Source organism: Pleurodeles waltl, chromosome 4_1 (genome assembly GCF_031143425.1).
Source record: "Pleurodeles waltl isolate 20211129_DDA chromosome 4_1, aPleWal1.hap1.20221129, whole genome shotgun sequence".
Lineage (NCBI taxonomy): Eukaryota > Metazoa > Chordata > Amphibia > Caudata > Salamandridae > Pleurodeles > Pleurodeles waltl.
This window is the reverse complement of record NC_090442.1, coordinates 462,141,029-462,165,401: the sequence shown is the minus strand read 5'-3', so window position 1 is coordinate 462,165,401 and position 24,373 is coordinate 462,141,029. Positions and strand designations below refer to the sequence as shown.

Sequence of the window (24,373 nt, the reverse complement as noted above, 5' to 3'; positions counted from 1 at the left end):
ACAGTCGGTCCAAGTCCAGCAATACTGAGTCACAGGTGGTGCTAAATTCCGAGCTGAGCCAGTAGCGTGCTGTCTACAGGGTGCATCTAAAGGAACAGTCCAAAATTAGCTTACCCCTGAACAGAGGCGACTCCCTTTCCTTTGCTCCACAAATTGCCTATACTAATATTTCGTACACACGCACCTAAGGGAGATACTGCTGATAATCCCTGTCGAGTCACAGAGCAGAATTAGCAATTGTCCAATGTGTTGCAAAGCTGCATTCAACTTCTTCAGCACACCACCCTGTTTTAAGCTTTCCTTGCAGGTGGAGGTTCTGTGGTGGAAGCATCTCAAGCAATAACTTCCGTGCAGTCTCTGCAATAAGTGAACCTAGTAAAGCATGAGACCAAACTACTTGTGAATCTTATGGAGACGTTCTCAACCTACTCTCCACATTTGGAGTCCTCACAAACTGTTGAAGAAGTCTTCAACACCTAAATGGAAAACAGATAGACAAGTACTGGCTCTTGGTCTGAAGAGGGCTCAAAGTCCCTCCTCCCACTCTTCCTCCATCTGCACCCAATAGGTGTAGGAAGCTGTTTTCATACTACATGGTGGGTTAGAATTAGTGGTGACCCAGGGCACAAATGGAGAGAACCAGTACATTTTCTGCTTGTGAGCCACAGGGTATCTGAAATTAAACTCAGATATTTTCCTTTCCATAGCCTTGTCCTGCTCTAGAGTATCAGGGAGGCAATGGGGCACATTCTCATCTTCAGTATGATAAGGCAAGCCCTGGCATTTGACTGAGCCTCTACATTGGATCCTCTATTGGTTGCTTATGGTTTGGGCACTTTAAACCTTTTAGCTGGTAATGCATTTCTAGTCTTCCTTGGCCATTCATAGATCATGGCGCCTCAACACACACTCAACAATGGCTATCACAGATTACATTCGGGGCACTTGTCCATGTACACATACAAATCCTGGGATCAGCCATCTCACCTGGAATGGCTGTGCGATGATCGCTTCTTGACCTTCTCATAGGGCTCATCCAAGGACGACTCGCTCCACATTTTGGGCTTTAAGGGTGACTTGTCATAATCATTCCGCTGGTAGTGCATTTGCCGGAGACCCTCGAGTGACTGAGGAGGAGGGGGTCTCATATGCGAAGGGGGCCGTGGTGGGAGCCCTTTGTGAGGTGACTGCAATGGGGATAACATACTGGTGATCTGAGAATCATCTGAAATCAGAAAAGAGAAACATCAACACTGCGTCACAATGAATCAAGCATCACAAACAAAAGACTCTCGGAGTACTCTTGCTAAAAATCTAATCATCTAGAAACCGGCTCAAGGCTTACCAGTTACCCCAATAGTTGGTACCTGAGATTCCCACCCACAGTGCTTGGGTGCTTCTCTTTCATTTATATATAAAAGTGCAAGATATATAATATAACATAGCATAATATGGTGCCTGGTACTGCCTGTGGTAATATTTGCAGTAGACCCTGACAATTTGCATGCTATTGCTCCTGCACATGCATCTAAGCTTTTTCCCGGTAGCTAGTGGTGTTGCCACACTTTAGTGTCCACATTGTCATGAAAGAAAGGACACATACCATCCTCAAGAACAAAGGCATCGGAGAGAGAGCTGTCCTCACTGGCAATGTTTCCTTCTGAGAAGTGAAAAATAGATAAATTAGGATCAATCATTATCTGATAACTCAGGTTTCTACAGTGCATCAACATTTTAGTAAAGGAAAACTAAAAAGTATTTCTTCGAGAACAAAGGTTTGTTATTCAAACTGCAGGAAAAAGATAGGGGGGCCTAGGGGATTCTAAAAATGTAGTTTAAGCTTCATTAATCTTGCCCATATATGCTTTCACCCATCATCCCAGACTGATTACTTGTTGCTAATCATACATCGTTCCACTGGGCTAGTTTTCAGTGCATCATTTCTTCTAGTTGTCTGTTCTGGTGATGTACGATGTCCCTCCTTAAAGATGCATGCCGCTACAATTTGAGTCTGTGTAAACCAGCACACCCCTCTTGCATGATGTCAGCGGTGCACACCTCTCCACTCTGCACCGTGGTGGCCTGCGTCTGGGACACTACACAACACACCTTGCACTACAGTGGCTGGTAAGTGGCATGCTATGTGAAAACGTTTCTTGGGCCGTCGGTGGTTACTGGACCGCAATCTGCAAAGATGCAGCCATTTACCACTTGTGCTGCAGAGCCAAAAAACGAATGCACTATATTTGGGTAACCAACCGATTTATTTTATGCAACTGACTCGCGCATGATCATATGAGTGAGCAAGTAAGGATCCCCCCAGGAGGTGGAGTAGGTTAGCAACTCGATTCAGTGTGACATAGTGAAAACACTCAATAACATCGATGCTTATTGGGTGCTTTTTTTAAAGAAAATGAATATAACATGTATGAACACTGTTCATTTGAGAAAAGGTTATCACCTTCTGTGGGTCATATATGACTCCTTACATTATTACTACATCTAAGTGCTGGGCGCAGATTTTTGATAACATTGGTCCAATGGAGCCACACACTAGAAAAAAATTCTTATAAGGTGAGTTAGGAGTACAGATGTGGCAACTCGGGACTACTGATCCTGGACTAATCTCTGGTACTGCACTGGTAGCAAAGCTGGAATAAAAGGCATCACTCATAAAAATAGGAAAGGTCAGAATAAAAATTTTCAACCCTAAAAATACAGATCCCAAAAACCCACCACCTAAACAACAAAGACCCCATTTAGCATGGTTTCTTGTGCTGCTGGTGGTGCCTTCCCTGTTATGGACACAGTTAAAGTCACATTAACTTGACTACAACCACAATTTAAATGTTGACCAGATAGCTATTATTTAGCAAAGTACTCACTAATTTGGTGCAAAAGTGCTCTTTTTTACTCAGGGGCGTATATCTCAATACATACTATTCATAGGCAAGTTTTTTTCTGCTGGCAAAGCGTTCAGAGGCCTTGAGCACCAACGCAAATCAATGGTCTAAAGAGGACCAACCCACATCTGGTCTTTTAGAGCTAATTATCAATCGCATGTTTAACATGCTATCTCCTAAAATAATATTCCAGCCACACTAAGTTTGGGGGTGAAGCACCCCAGCCTCTCTAGGGCTGAAGAAGTGATGATAGATGAACAGCATGGGTCAAGAACTTGGCAGGCTCACCACTTTTGAGGATGTGATGCTGCAGCTTCACGATCCAGATGATTCGGAATTCTTCCGACTGACCAGATGTTCTGGAGGCTCTTTTGGCATCTGACTGACTTCTGTCGACTGGGAACATTTTTTATATGGACCTTGAGCTCAACTGGGCCTTGCATCTTTCTGTGGATTAGGTGGGTTCCGCCTAAAGACTCAGTCCAGGTCTTCAAGAAAGGAGACAAGCTCTCCTGGTCCCAGCAACTATACTTCTCACAGGTGCACAAAAATGATGCTGAGTCTGGAGGGAATGTAGCACCCTAACAAAGATTCTACCACTTGTCTATCTTCTCTGTTCCTGCACAGGCCTCTTTGGTGCTCGCTGGAGGGTCTCTGGAGGCATGCCATTGCCAATCAGACTGTCTGTTTTATTTAAAGTGTGTATCTACTTTTCTAGTCCTGTATCTATTGCTAATCAAAATTTGTGGGGTCCTGGGTCCACAGTCATACCAGTTGTAACTAGTCCAGATTTCCTGTGTACCAAAATGAAACTCGTGCCATTTGAAATTGCCATAACAGAAGAAATACATACATTTAATTGGGGGGGAGTGGAAACCTGCAATGCACAAAGGAAATGGGCTATATAACTGATGCACCAGGTACACAAGGGAGTAAATGCAGGGTACGACAGATAACAGCAGCTCAACGAGAAAGGTGAGCGCAATTTAGTATATGCAGCACACACACAGGTCTAAACCACCATACATAACCCAGAAATTATTGAAACTAGAAACCCCGGTTATGAGGACTTGATGGGCCTTTTCCTGGCGAGAGTCGTGAGGTCGCCTCCTCACAGGGGGTCAGTGAATCTGGACTCTTACCTCACTGCCAGGACAGCCAGTCGTCGCATAGCCTGGGCTGAGAGATCAGAACCCACACTCACTCAGAAAAGGAGTACTTAAGAACACGGCTCTAAAGCTGTCCAATTTCATAAATAAAATGGAACCAAAGGCATGCTAAAGGACTACATGCGACAAGGGATAACCTGTGATATATCCAACCACTGCCTCCCATCTACTTTGATATTTATTTTTCTGATCTCTTTCTGCCAGCCCACTAGGGCAGAAAAGGTATGCAAGAAAAATATTAATGGTAAGGCAGCAGCACATCTTTATCAAACCATGCAGAGAATTTTTGTTCCTACATAAATCACCTAAAAAATTAATCAGCAATGTAGTGGTAAATGATTGGCAAATTCCTTGCTGCAGGGCGCTAAGAAGGTCTGCTGCGAGTGCTTCATTTCCTTCACCGTAGTTTGCATTTTTTTAAATCTTTAAATCACTAACTATTAAAGTGCTCTGATGTACCGAAGGACAAATTGTAAGAGATTAAAGTTTTAAGACCACCGTACTGTGTTTAGATCAAATTGCTGTACAATATTTGTAACAGAAACGCAAGCCTCATTACGCAAGAAAAACTACCCTCCCTAGTGGAATGCCTAGGCAACGTAGGGCAATTCTGGGCAGCTTTCGCACCTGCCGGGGTACTTCTGTCCAGTGCATAACAGAAGTGCCAGGCACTGTAGAAAATCCTCTGCTGGTGGAGAGGAGCGATGTGGGCCACCTACATGTCAGTAAATCCCACAGAGACACACCACTGGTCCCCGATACACGAATCATTATTGTTATGAAATGAGTTAACTGCAAACATTAGCCAAGCTGGCCTGGCTGATCCTTCATGTCTCGTGCTTAGAGCCTTGATTCTCAAGTCCACTCCAGGGCACTAAGGAGTTCACAAACTGCGCATCCTTAACCCATCTTACTGAACACACCGAGAATGGACACTCCAGGATAGGGAGCTGCACTTAATGTAAATATAGGGATGTGATGTAAATGAATTTGTAACAAGTATGGTTACACACCACACTAGGTTAGATACATACATACTGTATTACTGAAGCACACAAATGCATACGGTGGCTACTGCACTGTGTCTTGCCCATTAATGTAAGCCAGAAATGTCTAAAGATGGTCCAGAAGGGCTGGATCCAAACCATATTTTAAGGACAAACACTGAATGAATGGATGGTAACTGTATAGAGTCACCAGTGGTATCAACGTACTGGGATCCAGATGGCGGAAACTGGAGCGAAGTTATCAGGACAGAAAAGTTCCAAAACTTTCCAGATGATAGGGCACATGCCTGACTGGGCATGGAAGAGAGCTCCATAACTTCAGCATCAAAAGCTACTAAACATGCAGTGACATAAAACTCTGCACAACGCAACGCCCATCACAGAGGCTGACTGGCCATCTTTTAGCTGTTCTATTTTGTTTTTGTTAAACTGATACTAATCAGGTGAGATATTTGCCCAGTGTTACATTTGTAAAAATTACAAAATAATGAAGAAATACTATCCTAAAATGTGCTGCATAGTTTGTCTTTTCTTGCCACACAATTTAGTCAATCAATCAATCAATCAATCACAACATTTGTAAAGCGCTGAAAAGAGGGGGGTGGGCAGAAACCTGCAACAACCGGCACAAACCACCTCCACTGCATACTCCTCAACACACGCTCTGCACGCAAGCACGCCATCGAGCTCTGGGACCTGCTCGACACCACCTCCCCAGACGTAGCCTTCCTGACCGAAACCTGGTGGAACGACTCCTCAGCACCTGACATCGCCATAGCCATCCCGGACGGCTACAAGATCATCAGAAGGGATCGCCCCAACGGAATCGGAGGAGGAATACCCATCGCCCACAAATCCACCCTCAAAATTCACACCCACACGGACGTCACCCTCAAGACCGCCGAACACCTACACTTCCGGATCCACACTGACCCCAACACCACTCTCAGGGGAACGCTCATCTACAGACCCCCAGGACCACGAACACCCTTCAGCGACTCCATCGCCGACCTCACGAGCACCCGCGCGCTCCCTTCTACGGACTACATCCTCCTTGGAGACCTCAATTTCCACTTGGAGAACAACAACGACGCCAACACCGCATCTCTGATTGACAACCTCTCCAACCTCGGCCTCAGACAACTGGTCAACACACCCACCCACACTGCCTGCCACACGCTTGACCCGATCTTCTCCGCAAGCAACCACGTCACCTTTAACCACACCACCGAACTTCACTGGACCGACCACCACTGCATCCACTTCACATTCAAGAAGCACACCGAGCACCACCGCACCCAACAACCACCACACCGTTGCTGGAGCAAAGTCACCAATGACCAGCTGACCAGCACCCTCACCCAGAACCCACCCACCAACTCCACTGACCCAGACACCGCCGCACTCAACCTACGACGGTGGATCAACGACTGCGCCAACACCCTTGCACCACTCAAGAGGTCCACAGACAACCAAGAAAGAAAAAAAGTTGCCTGGTTCACTGACGAACTCCTAACCTCCAAACGCATCTGCCAGAAACTAAAGAAGAAATGGCTCCTCGAACACACACCCGACAGCCTATCAGCCCACAAGGAGGTCACCCGCAAGCACCACCAGCTAATCAGACTCGCCAAACAATCCCACTTCACAGAACGCCTGAACAACAACGCACACAACAGCAAAGAACTCTTCTGCATCGTGAAAGAGCTCTCCAACCCCAGCGCCAACGTCAACGACATCCCACCGTCCCAATAACTCTGCAACGCCCTGTCCACCTTTTTCTATCAAAAGATCACAGACATCCACGACAGCCTCAACACCACGCCTCCGTCAGACCCCACCCCCGGAAACTCCACCTGCACCAACTGCCTGACCACCTGGACCTACGTAGACGACACTGAAACACGCAGGATCATGAACTCCATCCACTCAGGATCCCCTTCGGACCCATGCCCCCACCACGTTTACAACAAAGCCGACTCTACCATCGCCCCCCAACTTCGAAAGGTCATCAACTTATCCTTCGAAACCGCAACTTTCCCAGAGCTGGAAGCACGCCGAAATCCACGCCCTCCTTAAGAAGCCCAAGGCAGACCCCAACGACCTCAAAAACTTCCGACCGATCTCCCTGCTCCCTTTCCCGGTGAAGGTCACTGAGAAGATCGTCAACGCTCAGCTTACCCACCACCTCGAGGACAACTCCATCCTGGACTCCTCACAGTCTGGTTTCAGACGCAACCACAGCACCGAGACAACACTCCTCGCCGCCACAGATGACATCAGACAGCAAATGGACAACGGCGAAACATCAGCCCTCATCCTCCTGGACCTATCCGCAGCCTTCGACACGGTCTGCCATCGCACCCTATTAACACGCCTCCACGAAGCCGGAATACAAGAAAAAGCCCTCAACTGGATCTCCTCATTCCTCTCCGGCAGAACCCAGAGAGTCCGCCTCCCACCCTTCCGCTCCGAAGCCACCAACATCATCTGCGGCGTACCCCAAGGCTCCTCACTGAGCCCGACGCTGTTCAACATCTACATGGCCCCCCTCGCACAACTGGCCCGTCAGCAAAACCTCAACATTCTCTCTTACGCCGACGACACCCAGCTCATCCTCTCCCTCACCAAAGACCCACACACCGCCAAAGCCAACCTCCACGAGGGAATGAAGTCCATCGCCAAGTGGATGAGACACAGCTGCCTGAAATTGAACTCTGACAAGACGGAGGTCCTCATCCTCGGACGCACCCCCTCCGCCTGGGACGACTCCTGGTGGCCCACTTCGCTGGGAGCCCCGCCAATGCCAGCCAACCACGCACACAACCTGGGTTTCGTCCTCAACTCTGCCCTCACCATGTCCAAACAGGTCAACGCAGTTTCCTCCTCCTGCTACAACACCCTCCGCATGCTCCGTAGAATCTACAAATGGATCCCGACGGAAACCAGAAGAACGGTGACCCAGGCCCTCGTCAGCAGCAGACTAGACTACGGCAACGCACTCTACACAGGCATCCCAGAAAAAGACATCCCACGCCTCCAAAACGCCTCCGCCCGACTGGTCCTCGACGTACCCCGCCGCTGCCACATCTCCCACCACCTGAGAGACCTCCACTGGCTCCCCGTGGACAAGAGGATCACCTTCAAGCTCCTCACCCACGCTCACAAGGCACTCTACAACGCCGGACCAGCCTACCTGAACTACAGACTCAACTTCTACGCCCCCACCCGCCAACTCTGCTCTGCCAACCTCGCCCTCGCCATCGTTCCCCGCATCCAGCGCAAGACCTCCGGTGGCAGATCCTTCTCCTACCTTGCCGCCAAGACCTGGAACACCCTCCCTACCTCCCTGCGACAGACCCAGGACTTTCTCACCTTCAGGAGACTTCTTAAGACCTGGCTCTTCGACCAGTAGCAGTCAAGGTTGTCGCAAAATCCTGTCCCCACCTGCCGCCAAACTCCAGTGGCCTGCCTATTGATATTACACTCGCAAGAAAAACTGCCCTCAAATTCAATACCAAAGATGGGCCTTTTACCAAAACACGCTGCCACCCACCCCGTTTACAGATTCCAAATTATTAACTCACTTCTATGTGGACACTGCTAAACTGGAGCTGTTCTGAGCATACACGTTTTCCAATAGGCAGAAGATGCAACAAAGGCCTTTCGCTTTTCAGCACGCAAAATGCATAAATAATATCTCACCATCAATGATCAGTGAAGCTCGTTGAGTCGGTTTTTTCCCAAACTTGACACGGTACTCGTTGATTGAATTTTCAATCTCCTGTAGTTTCTTCAGTGCATTCAGGTACGACATTTTCCTTTGCTTCTTTACCTTTTTTATTTTGCAGATGTTGGGATCAGTGGCTAAGCGTCGCGCTGCCTCTGTAATCTGCGACTGGATCGCAAATTCCCTCTCCAACCGCTCCAGTTCAGCTTCCTGTCAAAGGAGTAAAAATGTGTCTTTACTTGCAAAGGGATGAGTACAATGATATGGATTCCTTTTATTTGACGTCTTTCTAAGCAACAAATCCAAACTTAGGTTAGGTACTTGACAAATTTAATCCAGACAGATCAGTGACAAGCAAAGAGGTTGCCTACTGTCATCTGCTCACACAGAACCAGTTATCCACTGCAGTCCTTGAACAATTGCTCAAAACCATCACATTAGCAATTGCAATAGCGTGTGGCCAACAGTGTTACATGTGAGGCACAAATAATGCATCACCAGAAAGGGAGACCTTCATGCAGGCTTTAGGACCACATTCCCAAAAACACAACAGCGAGGGACACTCCACGCTACCATAGTGGCATTTTCTGAGATGGTGCTTATTTACATTGTCCATATTTTTGTATGTATTTATATTTAGCTGGCTCACTTGGATTTGCATTATCTTTTCAAAAAGGATGCTGCGGTTGTCTTCTTTCAACATACCAAAAGAATAACACACACTTAGGGCCTGGTTACGATCTTGGCGGGGGGGGGGGATTACTCCATCCTAAATGTGACGGATATCCCGCCCGCCTTATTACAAGTTCCATTATATCCTATGGAACTTGTAATACGGCGGACGGGATATCCGTCACATTTGGGACAGGGTAATCCCCTCTGCCAAGGTCGTAATCAGGCTGGGAATATGTAGTGCCATTATGTTCTTGTGTGGGGAAGTGTGCCTCGGAGTTACACGATTGGTCAAGCAGAGAAAATAACTCTTTCAAGAATACAGCCCTTCTCTCATTCCAGCAAATTAAAAATCTCATCTGACATAAACAACATCGTTCCTTCACAGCGGTGCTCTTCATCACAATTTCTGTGCATTGCCACATTTTCTTAAAGCTACTCCCTCTACCCCCACCCCCTCCAAACCTTTATGTTGTAGTCTCCATCCCACAGCTTGCTTTCTCGGGAACTGGTGAGAAGGTGAAAGTAGTGGTGGTGCAGAGTAGAGGGACTAAAGATCTGGGGAGGGCGCTATTCTAGAATAAGAGGTTCTGGTGGATGAGCTAGTTGAAGATCAAATGAGAGTAAACAAGGAGCGAGGCTAGGGATTTCACATGCCTTGTAAGCTCTCAGCTACTAATTTGTAAAGCAGAAGTGGTTTAAGCTGTGGGAATGGGGTATAGAGAGCTGAGGAGCACAAAACGCGGATCTGGAGCCAAAGCAACATAGAATAAGGGGGTGGTAAGTGGGTACTTTTGGAGAAACAAAGCAGGGAAGCGGTTCTTTGAGGTGCAGGGGAGTTAAAATGGCAGGGTTATTACTAGTTAGGATGGGAAACTGAAGAATTGGGTGGGATGATGAACTCTTGGGTTACTTTCCTGATAATCAGTTGACGTGGGTCATGGGGAGCTGGAGAACTAGAATGCAGCTCGATCCGTCAAGGAAGGAGGATTGCGATCTAGGGAGATGGGGGCTAGGAGGTATGGGGCTTGGTCAGCTGTGAATCTGCAGTGTTGGAGTTTTGCAGCTGGAAAGCTTGGGGTGTATAGAGTGGGAAAGGAGAGTTGGGCAGTTGCTATGTGTTGTACATATACCTATATTTGCAAGGACAACAAGTCCACTATTATTTTCTTTACAAGACCTGCAGATGAATGTAGCATAAAATACTTGGGCCCCCATTACGAGTGACCACTTAATTCTGATGGGACCGGCAACAGCGGTTACCAGCGTTATTAGAATTATAATATCTGCAGACAGATCACACATTTCTTATTGTTCACTAAAAGCAGCGGAAGTCCAGCCCAATAAGAAATTACTGAGAGAACTTGGACCCATATTAATGATGCCTCAGTAATCCCTTATTATCTAGTGGACCCACAGGATCTGACTTGTAATGGGCTGGATTTTTCCTCTCTGCAGTTATTGGTACCCCCGTTATTGCAAAATCCGGCAGTGGGAAAAATTGTCCCATTTACCGGGGTACTCGGGAGGACCCTATTATGAGAAAATTAAAGTTATGCTTCAGTGAAAAAACACTCAAGATGTGCTCCAGTGAAAGAAAGGGGAATCGTGAGGAGTGACTGATTTGAGGCTTGAAGGTAATCAGTGCTTGACATTTTCTAAAGGAGCGGAGGGAGGACGGTAATGGGCAGAGATGGAAAAACTAACTGGGATTTATGGGCTTGGAGTATAAGGGTTGAGCAGGTGGCTGAGAAAAGTAGAAGGGAATAAAGCACTGGAGCGGGAATTGTATTTTTAAAGGATGGGTTGGGAGTGAAACCTGTATTTCAGTGTGACAACAAAAAAAAGCAATGGCCATGGGCGACAAGCCACCATTCAGGAGAAAATTATATTAAAACGTGGTGGCGAGGGTATGTAATAAGTTTGAGAATGCCAGTTTCATACACGAATGCTATACCTCGTACAAAATGTTTAGCGGCCTACGGAAGAGGACACTGATAGATATATTTTGCATCTGATTGCAGTTTTGTGTTATTTAATACAACACTGCTAAACAGTAAACTCTCAACATAGCTGCTCTTAAAAAAACACAAACTAACAAAAAACACAGATGTAACAGGGAGCTGTGCTCCGCCTTCTTGCCCAACTGTTTAATAACTGACGATACCGAATAGAGCCACTCGGGCTTCTACGCGCAGGCAACAGATCCATAGTCTCAGCAAAATGAAGAGGAAAATCTGGCGAATAGGCCTGTTGCCTTCCTTACAAATGTCTCGCTGGGTGAAACCGCTGGCACTGCCCGCGCCCGACGACACTTCCAGCCAGTTCACGGTGGCAGCCTGCAGCCCGGTACCAATAAGAAAAGTGTACGCCACGAATCCCTTCAACATCCCAAGCGTTTCGCAATTGGGATTCTCCGACGTAAAAGACAAAAGCCGCACTGTGTAGGCTCCGAACTACAATCTTAATTAGATTTATGGCCGACTTTCAATAGTCTCGAGTGAGCTCTGCATTTAGCGATCAAGAAAACCTGAAACTGTTCTTCCGAAGCGCTGCCGCGGAGAGGGCACTGCCAGAGGCGTATTCAGCAGCCCTGGCACCAGGGAGTGCACCCACTGCATGCCACAGACACAGTCTGAACCAGCGGTCGACTGCACTATCCGAACACCAAGCCCGGTGCAGGGCACTCTGCTGTGAATATCACTTGTCGCCAGGAAGACTTTTACAATCCATACAATACAACGCGCCACCCTCTGCAGCGCACTGTGCCACAACGAGGGGCAGTTACCACACAGCCCTGCTGGGAAGTACTCATCGATATATCGCCATGGTTTCCCACCAGCTTAAATAGGGGGAACCACTGTGCCCCACTTTTAGAATTTTAAAAATACATTTTTTTTTTTATTTAAACATTTAATTTAATGATGTAAAACCCGATTCCCCCTAAACCCTAAAACACTCTTGCTACTTCTTACTCTTGCCTATCCTAATCCCGAAAAAAACCCTTACTACCCCTTAGCCCACCCGCCCTTAAATCCTAAAGAAAATCCTTAATGCCTCTTATCCCTAAACCTTAAAACCCCCAACTACCACTTATCCGATCCTCAACCATACACACCCTTCTTACTCCTTAGCCCATCCATACCTAAATCCTAAAGCCCCCTACCCTTAGCCCTACCCATCCCCAAACCCTAAAACCCCCTTACTACCCCACCCTGTCCTGAATCCCTTACTCATCCCTCACCCTGGAACTCCTTTACTACCCCATCCAACCCTGAAACCCCCTAGTACTTCTAACTACTCCCTGAAATTAATGTGTTTTTTTTTAAGGAATATATATTAGCTAGTGGCGGTCGCCAGTAGGCAGGTATAGTTAGGACCATGTTTCCATAGAACAAGCATTTTTTTACTTGCCTACATCGTTGGACTGTTTGATGAATCTTCACAAAACTTTCCCAAAAAAGTGTTGCAGCGATTCTTTTTCCGCACAGAATGTTTCGAGGTGATCAGTCAAGTGGAGTCAAGAAAAAGAGGGGGTGAAAAAAGTTGTGTTTCCCATGTTAATTCCCATAGGACATGTAGACACATCTACAACCAAAACAGCTGGCCGAATTACACCAAATTTAGCAGAGAGCTAGCTTTCGGTACGCAGATCACACTTTCGCTTATTTGGAGTAAATCCGTTCAGTAGTTTTTGAGATATTAAAGGGAAAATACATTTGCAATCTCTGGCTGCAATGACTTTGCAAATATTTCACAAATAATTAGTGAAAATTTCGCAAATATGCATGCAAAAAAGTGTTGCAATTGGCTTACCACAAGCTGACTACAAAGTTGCGGCTGCTATTTTATTTCCTGGGACATGGTCCCCGGGGGTGAAAAGCAAAACTGAAAGTGGCATAGGGGGTCAGGATGAAGATACCCTGATCCCAAGGAGTGTGATATATGTGTGTTTTAGGGGCAAACTATAGGTTTAAAATAGGTTTTCATCACCATGCTTGGTAGTCATGAAAATTCGCAAATTATTCGCAAATGTGAAAACATTTGAGAGAAAACCCAGACTCATTCATACACAAATTCATTCACTCATACATGTCCTCAGATACTCCCACTCGCACACCCACTCAAAAAACATGAAAAAAGTTAACAAAAAGGGGGGAATAATGCTGCTGCAGTGGTCACATCATTCTGTAGGCATGGACATAAGTGCCCTACAAAATGATGCCTTGCAATTTTTTTTATTTACTTATCCAAAATGGAAAAAGAGGAAGTGCAAAAGCACTTTTTTTTTTTTTTTTTTAAGTGGGGTGGGGGGGAATTTGCTGCCTGGTCCTCTCAATATTTTAATAAGATGGTGGGCATGGGGGGGTGCAACAGAGGAGCAGGTAGGGGGAACTAGTGGGGAGTGGAAAGGGGAGAGGAAAATCTGCACACAAGGAAAAGCAACACAAGGGTGAGGGAGAAGCACACAACCGAGAAATCAACATGCAGCACTCTGAAGGGAGGTAGTTTGGGGGGCTGGAAAACACACAAGAGTGTTTGCAAGACAGAGAACCTGGATGAGTTTTTGGCAGGGGTAAATGCACAGGTGGGTGAGAACTGGAAAACAAACAAATAAACAAACACCTAAAGCAAAAAGAAAAAAGCAGTTCCCTCAAGGAAGGACAGAAGACAGCCAATATGCAGGATTGTAAAGAGGCTTTTCTCCAGGCGAGAGAGAAACACAAGATGGACAAGCTTTGTCAAGGAAAGAAACTAAATAAAAAGCAAGCAAATTAGAGTGACAATAAATCGAACAGTGGTAAGCAATGGGAGGGCTTGTAAGCCTCTGTTAATTCTGTTCAAGACCTCTAAAATTAACTTTTGTAATAAATAATGTTTTTAGTTAAAACATATTAAACTGGCAACGAATATTAATAAAATCATTCATAGATACATTTCACATGGGCATATCCACTTGACGTGAGTGCTCACCTCTCCTTTTGACTGTAGCTTCTCCTCGTCCAGCTTGAAGGCCGTCCCAATTCTTCTCCGTATAATGGGCAAATCCTCTCCTGGGTCCAAGGGATACTCTTTAGGTAGCTTTCCTGTGAGTTCCTACAGACACAACAGATAGTTTATGTAACTAGGCATGAGAAGAACGTGTGGGCCCAGGAGTAAATGCAGGGCTAGAGATGGGCATGTGGCACAACAGAAAGGAAAGCACCACTACCACGCCGTGCCCAGGGCGGGTGCTCGCCTCTTCAGATGGCAGGATAGACTAGGCACCACATGAAAGCAGTGCACAGAAATCTACAGATGTGTGTGGGTGTTTATTTAGGGTCACTTGATGAGCTTTGCATTTTATATACTAGCAAAGGACAGACAAAGGCCTTTGGTATTACACATGTCAAGCTTTGAGAAACAGCCAAACATTTTCAGAAGCGTCAATCACATGCAGCAGAAAGTTGGCCTTTGTGTACATTAGGCTGGAGGCACCAATGATAAATAACACAAGATTCAAAGCACAACAGCCTTGCAGGATTGTGAACTACTGATGAATGTCTTTGGAAATTAACGCTACAGTAGAAGGTACACTCCGTGTAATACAGATCTAGAGGAAGGAAGTATTGAGCTTATGTTCTGTTGTCACCTTGAATCACGGGCAGTATGGAAGGATACCACGTTGTATTCATGCCCAAGACTGATGTGTTAAATGCTACTTGTTTGTTAGAAGTTGCTAATGTTATAATGCAAGCACAATGAGTCAGGGCATTTGCTTGACTGTCCTTCAAATAATGAATAACCAAACACAGTGATCTGTTTTTTAATGGTTTTGTCAGGTGGGACTAGTTACCTCCAGCGTGCCCCCTTGTTCGTCCCACACTGCCTCAGTGAAACAGAGGTGAGGGTTTCACGGGAAAAAAGTTAACAAGTAACTTGGAGACTGATGGGACGTCCACTTTACGTTCAGGGAAAATACATCTGTTGACACTTCACTAGACCGGATAGCGGCAGTTTGGCAATAAACACTGTGAAGTGATCTTTCTGCGGTGCTAGCACCATTGGAAAAAAGTTTAAAATAACGAGTACCATAACTGTACTTCATATACTTGTCACTTGCAGACATAGAAGTCAATGATACCTCCTCCCGCGGATTTGCAGTGCCTGCTGACTTGACCTGGAGCGTGAGGCCAATAGTTTCAGTCTTGGTTGATTTCAGTTATGTTTTGTATATAAATCCATTGCCCACATACACAGCTCATGTGCACTTTGCAGTGCAAAGCAACTGACATATATATGTAAATAGATTACCTCCTCGTAACGTTTTCCCCATAATTAATTACATAGAGGCCACCGTACCTCCTAGACACACCTCTACAAAAGTAAAACTGCATAAAAGCCCCTCCCCCCCTCACCATTTCCTGTTTTAGTTGACTCAAGCCCCCACCTAATACAGCTGACCTTGTCTTAACAGGGCAGGAGGGAGGGGGTAATTAATTATGGTGAAAATGTACACAGAGTAATGCAATTACCGGTAAGTAATTGAAGCATTATTCTTCATATGTGGCACCATACCCCGCCGCTGCACTGTTACTAGATTTTCTAATTTTAGGACTATTTATGAGTTCAGGATTCACCCTCACTCACTCTTCTAGCGCCTCTTCGAGCTCACCCAGTTCATCCGCGTGTATGCCTTTAATACTGTGAGAGCAAGAATAAAACTTCAAAGATAGCATCATACTATAATTCTAGCTTATATCCAGAATGGATAATTAGGTCCATTTTGCATATTTTGAACAAATCTGCAACAAGAAAAAAAAAAAAATCTACCCAACATCCAAGAGACACAGTGTCATAAGTTTACCTCTGGGAACTTGCAATAAACTTTCTGGAGCTTCATCATATTAAAGCTTTTTATACACACACCATCAGATACTTTATGAACCATTTATCTCACGTGTGGTGGCCTTATATTGTGTAATGTCAGAAAGTTGCGTGTGGTGTGTATGCCTCTGTTTCGAGTACATAACATAACCCTATGTGGTTAGGAATTTATGAGCTCCTGGTGATTTGAAGGATAGGGTTTTTATTTTTATGCAAATCTACAAGACAAACTGTTTTAGAATTGTACCTGATTTTGACAACTTACTGGTTAAATAGCCCTTTCTCTCTACAAGTTGGAATTTTCTCCTTATGTGTCAGCTGAAGGGTTAGCCTGTTATGGGTAATCAAATTATTTATTGTGAAACCTTATACCAGTCACTTCAGCTATTCGTAGTTCCTTGGACACCGAATGGCATTAGCAGTGACATACTCTACTCAGAGGTTCCTTCACTAGATCTAGAATTGCTGCCACATGTTTATATTTGTGCCTATGCATTAGTTAGATGTCAGTTTTAATATAGCATTAGACATTGGTCGGATGGTCTGCACTGGCTCAACATTGCCCTAGCCCAACGGTTCGTGTGATAAGAAGAGGAGGAAGGCTGTTATCAGCTGGAAAAAGATCACCAGTGAACCCCTATATGATATCTACAACTATCAGAACATTCTGCTTAGTTGGGATGAAACAGTCTAATGAGAAGCATTTCCCCTCTAGACTTAAAATGTGCAAAACACCTTTGTGGGTGCAAGCAGCTTCAGACACCTACCCACAATTCTAGCAGGAGCTGTGCAAGCTGGCGCAAGCAGCTCCTGCTAACATGGACAATAAGTCTACTCTGTTTTTCCTTGGGCTGGGGGGGCACTGCTGTCTCCCAGCACACTGCCTTTCCTTTCCCTGGTGGCTATAGTTACTGTAAGGGATGTACTTCGAGACAGGGTTTGTGCAGCTCTTGCTGCAACTGTCCTTCACACAGCAGTGACTATAAAATGGAGAGAGAAGATGGCTTTTCTTTGTTGGAGACTCAATAGCTGCATTTCCTTGTCCATAAAACTACCCAATGGAGCAAGACTGACAATGGGTTCTTTCCTGCAGAGGAAAGAACATCCAAACTTCCATGGTGGCAACGGATGAATGCTGGCTGCATCTCTAGTGGCTACGACGGAGGTATGACCATTTAGAAATGTTATAGAGCAAACGGTGGCAGGAATGCGTCTTTTTGGCATGTTATCTGGCTAGAAGTACGACCAGCTAAGTTACTACTGGGCTGAAAGGTCGGATCTGTGCTGAAAGAGCAAGTGTGCTGATGGAACTCGAAGTTTAGCTAAAGTCTAATCACTTAAATCTGGTAGAAATTACTTCTAGGAGCTCAGCCACTGTGCTCTGACACCTGCCCTTAATCAATTTGGTGAATGAAATATTACAGAAAGTGACCCATATCTTATACAAGCAGATCTCATTCCTGGGACTTGCATCTCTTGGTGTAGAGTTTATTAACTTTTACATACACATTGCTGGAGGCAGCGTAGTTCATCAGGTGCATCCGGGGCCGGCTTTAGGGCAGCGCAGCTGATGCAGCCGCACTGTGCACTGACCTGGGGAGGGGGTGCGGACCTCAATGAGGTGTTTCGCAATAACATATGATTTAAAACACCTGCTGCAGAGTTCCTTGTACGTCCAGCTTTCAGGCAGCAATAAAAATTCAAGATAATTTTTGCGATTAATGTTCCTGCTAGAAAGAGAGATGGAGTTTTATCTAATGACAGTTTTGACGCAACATAAAGTAGCCCAGAGGGTTAATGTGCCTGCTGCAAAGAATGCGTACTGTGCAGATCTGTATTTTATGTGGATGGCTAAGTGGATTACTGCTTTTGTCAAAGGTTTTTTTGTTGCCGTGGTTCATAAGATAGAACTCTAATATAGAAGAGTGGCTGTTACAAACTGTCCTCAAAGAGCTGATTGCACACTGCATAAAACAGTTTAGGATGTTATGTTTTTTCCCCAGCCTTTGATTGATTATTCTTAATGTTGCTAAAAATAGTTTGTTTGGGTTGACATACATTCTTGTTGGCAAAGCTAGGCTTTACAAGTGATTCAAAACAAATTAAATGTATGTGAGATGGAGGGGGCTGCCAAAAATGATTGTCACACTGGGCGCTACCAGCGCTAAAGCCTGCCCTGGTGCATCCAATATAGATGTTCTAGTACTCAACCTAATTTTCTTTGTCTCTCTAAAAAAATGTATAATATTCGAGGCTAGAGTGTTTGGTGGCATTAGCACACAGCCACAAATTGTTAAAGTACTTCACTGTCAAGGGGAATGTCTTCACTTTATGGCCATCAAAGACCCGGAGATACGGAAACTGGCACTTTGAAGTGGCTAATGTGTGTTAATTACTCCCTTTTCAGTAAGATTTGGGATGGTACCCAGCTTACAATGCAGTTACCGGGCTATGAAGGGTAGGTATTATTTACAGTGTGTGTGTGGGCATTACTTCCGGAGCTCTTTCGTGATGGTAAGGGACACATCGAGAGCATGCGCAGTCAGGAAATGTCAGCTCCCTACCGCTTCCCGCACACACAGCTTCTTCAGCTCCTCCAGCCGCTGGCGCAGCGTCTCCTCCAGAGCCTCCTGCCGGGCGCGCAGGGCAGCCAGCATGTCTTTCTTGGCAGACTGAGAACTATCCGACTCTTGGGAACCTGTCAACAAACAAGGAGTTCATGGGCCAGCTGACAACCTTACACGCATCTGCAGCATTCACAAAAGTCCATTTAAGTTTCTATTTCCGTAATGGGTTACAGATGAGGCAACAAGGCAGGCCTTACACAAATACTTTTGCATGACAGGTTTCAAGCTGGACCCACACAAGACACCTGGACACTGGCTCACATGACCGTGGTCATGCTATCCGGTGTCACGCATGAGAACAAATTGGGCGTCCATTCGTCATTCATTACCCTCTAAAAAAACATTCAGTATAGTGCAAAACCAGAAGCAATTCAGGTTAAAGGATACAGTTTATAAATTGCAATGGAGAAAAATGCCGCATTAAAGTATTTTCACCAGAAATTAATAATTTTACTGTCATTTCCTTTTTATTTCTGCTCCACCAACCCTACAACTCCCAAGAAAATCACCCCACCGCAGACATAAATCTTCAAATATGCTGCTCTCTCTTGGTTAAAATCTGATTTGCTTTTTTTATGGACATTGCTAAGGAAACATTAAATATATGCGGGTTTTTTTAGTTTTTTTTTTTAAAGATGGTTTACAAAAGGAAGGCACACTTGGCGCAGCAGCAGGATCACTGACTTGCTCCTGAGAAAGCAGTTGCGTGCTTGAATCCTGGCTTTTGTCTTTCCTTGGCTTTATTTTTTTTATTAATCAATTTCGCTCTTTATAAAACTTAGATTCAGGTGTTCTAACCACATCCCACTTGGAAGAGCCTCTCGCTGATGTTATTATCCCTCCACTATGTAAGACATCTCTGTGAGAAACGTCATGGCCCTGTTGCTACAAACAAAATAATAAAATCAAAAACATTGTTCCACATTATACCCAACAACTAACACAAAAGTTAATACAAGGCAGGTGAGTTTATTATTTGCTCGCTATGCAGCCTTGTACAAATACCCAAAAGCCAAAATATGCAAAACAAATACACATCATTTATAAGGTACATCTAGAACAGCTGAAGTTTTTCTAGAACTCGATACATGATTCAGTTAAATACAGTTGTATATTTAAGTGTCAAGCAGGCGCAGTCCTATTTATTAGGCTACCAAATTAAATGTTCCAGCTAATTGAAAATGGGTCGCAGGCTCTCTAGTGAATCAGCAGTAGGTGGTTTCATTTCAGGAAGTCTGTGGGTCTGGAGAACGGCAGGGGAGCCAGACATATTGCTCGCTGTGCCCCTGAAGCAGAGTGGTGTCCAGTACAAAGAAACAAAAAAACTTCAGATGTCTCTCTACAGTAATCTGCACTACTTTTATGTTCATTCCTCCCTCCGGTCAGGAGGCCTTTTACAGATCGGCTGAAGTCACCATAACTAGCCAGGCCACAATAAGAGCAAGCGATAGAAGCACTGATAAACTGAGCAATCACACAGCGCTACAGTACAATCCAGGCCCAGGCTACACAATGGGTGACATTCGCACATATAATTTGAAATTGTACAAAAATTACTGCTATGCTCGTGAGGGCTTTCAACTTTCCAAGCATGCTGAGGGGGCCGCGGGTCTCCGTTTGCCACGGGCTGATAAGGGGCAATCTGGGACTGCAACCCTACTGTCATACACAGATCTGTGCCACACACATTACAAACTAGGTGCCAGCACACCTGCAGGATGACACCCACCTGCCAGTGGGCAGCAGATTGGTTTGCAGAACACTTGCTAGTGCTGGACATTTTTGTGCATCACACATAATGTTCTGCCAACTACAATATGGAACATTATTTAGTCCCAAGTTATAGTGGGCAGAAAATGTGTGGTCCTGGGTTACAGTTTGTGTGCAGCGGAGCAGGGTTATTCATTTACTCTGAAAAGGGGCCAGCCTTACCTTGCGAAACCTATGGATGGAATGAAAGGTGCCCTTTCTGTACCTTTCAGCGTCACATATGGTACCACTGTCACAGCAACAGGTGATACTCACAGAGCGCTGGCACCCTGCACCACTGCCCTTGTGGCACATAATTGTGCCAATGGTCAAATGAAGCAGCATTCCCGGCACAGACCCCATCGTATGTTTACTGGTGTGTCCTGTTTGGGTTCCAAAACACAGCAGGTGCCTGGGAAAAGATGCAGTCTTACAGACCGTGGCACACATGAGGGGCTGAGGTTCAAAGACAGATCAGCAAGGCCTCACCCTGGAGACTGATCACAACCAAGCATCTAGAAGGAAGGTCCTCCCTTTCCCATGGAGTTTCCTGGTGGAACTCCCTGCCTCTATGGCAGTAGCATATTTAGTCGCGAAGAAAACCTTTGTGAAGCAGGTCGTGTTCGCGGAGTTATACCACCAGCTGGCCCACGTGCTGCGGGCCTTCTCCTCGAAGACATGCCGGCCCACGGTCCTGCTGGGCCGCAGCTGAACTGGCTGCTCCAACCCTCCCCGCGCCTCCTTGCAGAACCGCTCTTCATTCATGGCCGCTCCTCGCGCCTCCAGCAGCTGTTCCCGATTCCTCAGGAGCCCCCTGGGACCCCCTGCTCAGCCGCAAACCCTCCGACTGCTGAGGGCGACCTTTCCCAGGAACGGAAAGGTGAATGAACCAGCGCCAGTTCTCATGGTTACAATGTTTCACATTTTTGTGAGATTTGTCCGGATGTACACCACGGAGCCTAATGTCAGCAAATGTACCGATATGTGGCTGTGAAGCGTTTTAAAATACCCGATGTATTTATCCCGTCAAACATATGGCACAAAGCTCAAGGACAACAGCACGGAGATTCCTGACTGGACCCACGCGCCCTGCAAGTCCCTGCAGTCTGTGGCGGAGCCAAGAGTCCACGCACTTCGGTCACGGGAGGTGTGGATTCTTTGCGAAGAAACGCTGCGTTACGTGCGTTCACTTCCACGGCTCTCGGTGTGAGAGGCCTCTACATCTTGCTGCCGAGGGCTACAGCTGCACGCGCGAGGGGAGCTCTGCCTCGCGCCCAGGCAGCCGTCCGGCGGGAGCGCGCCACCCGGGCTCGTCAGCCGCCTTCCACTTGCACTCAACACCACTCCGCCATGTTTAAGAAACATCGCAGGCCTAGCTCCGGATGATAGATTCTTTGCAATCTTTCCACTCCACCTGTGACGATAACATTTTCGTATTTGAATGTTCAGACAGTGCTTTTTTTTGTACAATGAAAACGACTTAGTTTAATAGTACACTTAAAACTATGCCCTTCAAAGAACAACCCTGGGCCCAAGAACCTTAAAGACCAGAGAACCAATCCTAGGTGTTATAATAGCTCCCTCACACTAGGCGCTAGACACAGTTTAACATTGAGCTCAGTGGCGTATGTTATACTCTACAGGGTGCTTTGGCTCTGACCTGGAAAATTCAAAAGTAATTGACTGTTCTTTTTAAAAATGGGCATTTGAGTAGTATTTGGAGCCTGGCACCCAAGGTCTTATTTTATCCAGCTGTTGTGCCCAAAGTTAATACTGAATAAATGACGCCTCTTTTTTTGTGTCTCCCCACAAGCTTTATAAAAACGTTGTAAAATACAGTTGGTCAAGGCTTTTAGCATGGCTTCTTACGTCCTAAATATTGTATATGATTTTTCAGAGCTATCCATTTCTCTGTCCCTATTTTGTTTTCTTAAACGTCATCGTTTTTTTCAACATATAACAATGCAAGGTATTACATCCATAAACTCATCTTAGCTTTTGTACAATAGATTAGTCGGTGCATAACGTTAAATCAGGTTGACTGTCATTACATCTGTTTCAGTGGGAGGGACAAGAACATAGGACAGTGTACCTACATCTTCCTGTCTTCGCTTGGAACAATCAATACTATCCCTTTCCTCCATCCCACCACTCTCCTGTGCTCTGGTAGACTGCACCCATAGCCAGAAGCCACCCCACAACCACGAGTTAGTGGACAGGAATGAACATGGTGAATGGGGTTGAAAAGAGCACCAAAGAATATTGCGTGAATGTCCTGGTCAATGTAACAACTATATGAATAAAACAAATGTACTGCTGGAAAATTCATCAAACTAAGCAAGAATAGATAGTTTACAATAAAACACAGTTAGTAATATAGATTTCTGATGTCGGCACAGGCACGGCCCAGGTTAGCGTTAAATATTTTCTGGCTTAAGTTCTCTATCCCCACATTATTTAAATCTGACCTGGGACTGGCAGAGTCCTAATGTGCATCGTCATCGTTTTGGGTCTCTTCTGTAAGAGTTTAGCACTTAAAACCTGGCTCGGTGGGTGTTATCTGGCAGGTGGTATTATTGTTTCTAAACCTGGCTTCTTCCTTCGCTCCTTGTCGGCCAAGACAAGCAAAAGCTTTGCTAGAATAACTCTCCAGCGAGCAGCTTACAGGCTGAATTCTGGGAAAAGCTGAACTAGCCGTTTCAACATTTCTTCTCTTCCTGCTTTACACAAGCATGCCGACTCAGAGATATCCGGTTCAGATATATTTACAAAACAAGTGTAAGGGGTAAGTATGAAGTCAGAGGCAAGAGCCTGGTGAGCATGTTCAACGCCATGAAAACAATGGGCATAAATACCATACTCAGTCATCCACACCAGTCAATAAATGTTCTGTCACATAAAGTTGATGTCCCACAGAGTACCAGTAAAAATAATAATAAAAAAAAAAACTAACAGCAAAATCATCAGGACATGTATGGATGGTGAAAGAGATCTGGTTGAGCTCTTGGAGAAAGAGACAGCTCTCAATTGTTCTCTTGACATCACCAAAAGAGCAGTCATCTGTCGCTGACAGTCCCAGGTACAACTCAACATGCCCCTCCCTGTGCAGACATCAGGTTCCCCGGGTACCACACACTCTTTCCTCTTGGTCGAGCACGTCACAGAAGATACACAACGACTACAATGACAACAAAAGTGGCCTATTTGCTAGAGTCATACCACATCACACTCTTAAGCCCTTTCAATAGACCGTAGACTGAAGTGGAAATAATGTCCACCACCCAATCCAGCAGTTCTGTTTAATCTTGGACACCCATAGATGTCAAATGTTGGCTCTGAAGTTTAGTGTAATTGGGCTACAGGGCTTCTGAGGACTCGGCCTTGTTTGCCATGTTGACAACATTTATTTTATTATAATTAGTAGTTCTATACAGTATGGCATTTTGTTAACGGACATGTTAACACCATCTTGAATATATAATGTTACTTCAAACAATATGCCAGCTACGCCGATCTCGTGCTTTAAATCCCTAATAACCAGCTTGCCTGCTTGCATGAAAGTCAATGGCTAGGTAGCCTTCGCGCAAATAGGGCAAAATGAAATTGTGTGGAGAAGGAATACAATTTATTAAGAAGTCTTCATAGGTAC

The 24,373-nt window shown here is 45.4% G+C and overlaps 1 protein-coding gene across 13 annotated transcripts in view; it reads right to left on the bottom strand.

The window, feature by feature from the left end:
* Nucleotides 1–24,373, bottom strand: part of FRMD4A (FERM domain containing 4A) — a 676,100-nt gene that overhangs the window by 40,022 nt on the left and 611,705 nt on the right. For all 13 annotated transcript variants that reach the window (XM_069228743.1, XM_069228739.1, XM_069228737.1 and 10 more), the window contains exons 15-19: nucleotides 18,913–19,046; nucleotides 14,456–14,578; nucleotides 8,785–9,019; nucleotides 1,604–1,660; nucleotides 988–1,225 (exon numbers count right to left, since the gene is read on the bottom strand). In XM_069228743.1, the coding sequence (XP_069084844.1) occupies nucleotides 988–1,225; nucleotides 1,604–1,660; nucleotides 8,785–9,019; nucleotides 14,456–14,578; nucleotides 18,913–19,046 (787 nt within the window). The remainder of the gene's footprint in view (nucleotides 1–987; nucleotides 1,226–1,603; nucleotides 1,661–8,784; nucleotides 9,020–14,455; nucleotides 14,579–18,912; nucleotides 19,047–24,373) is intronic.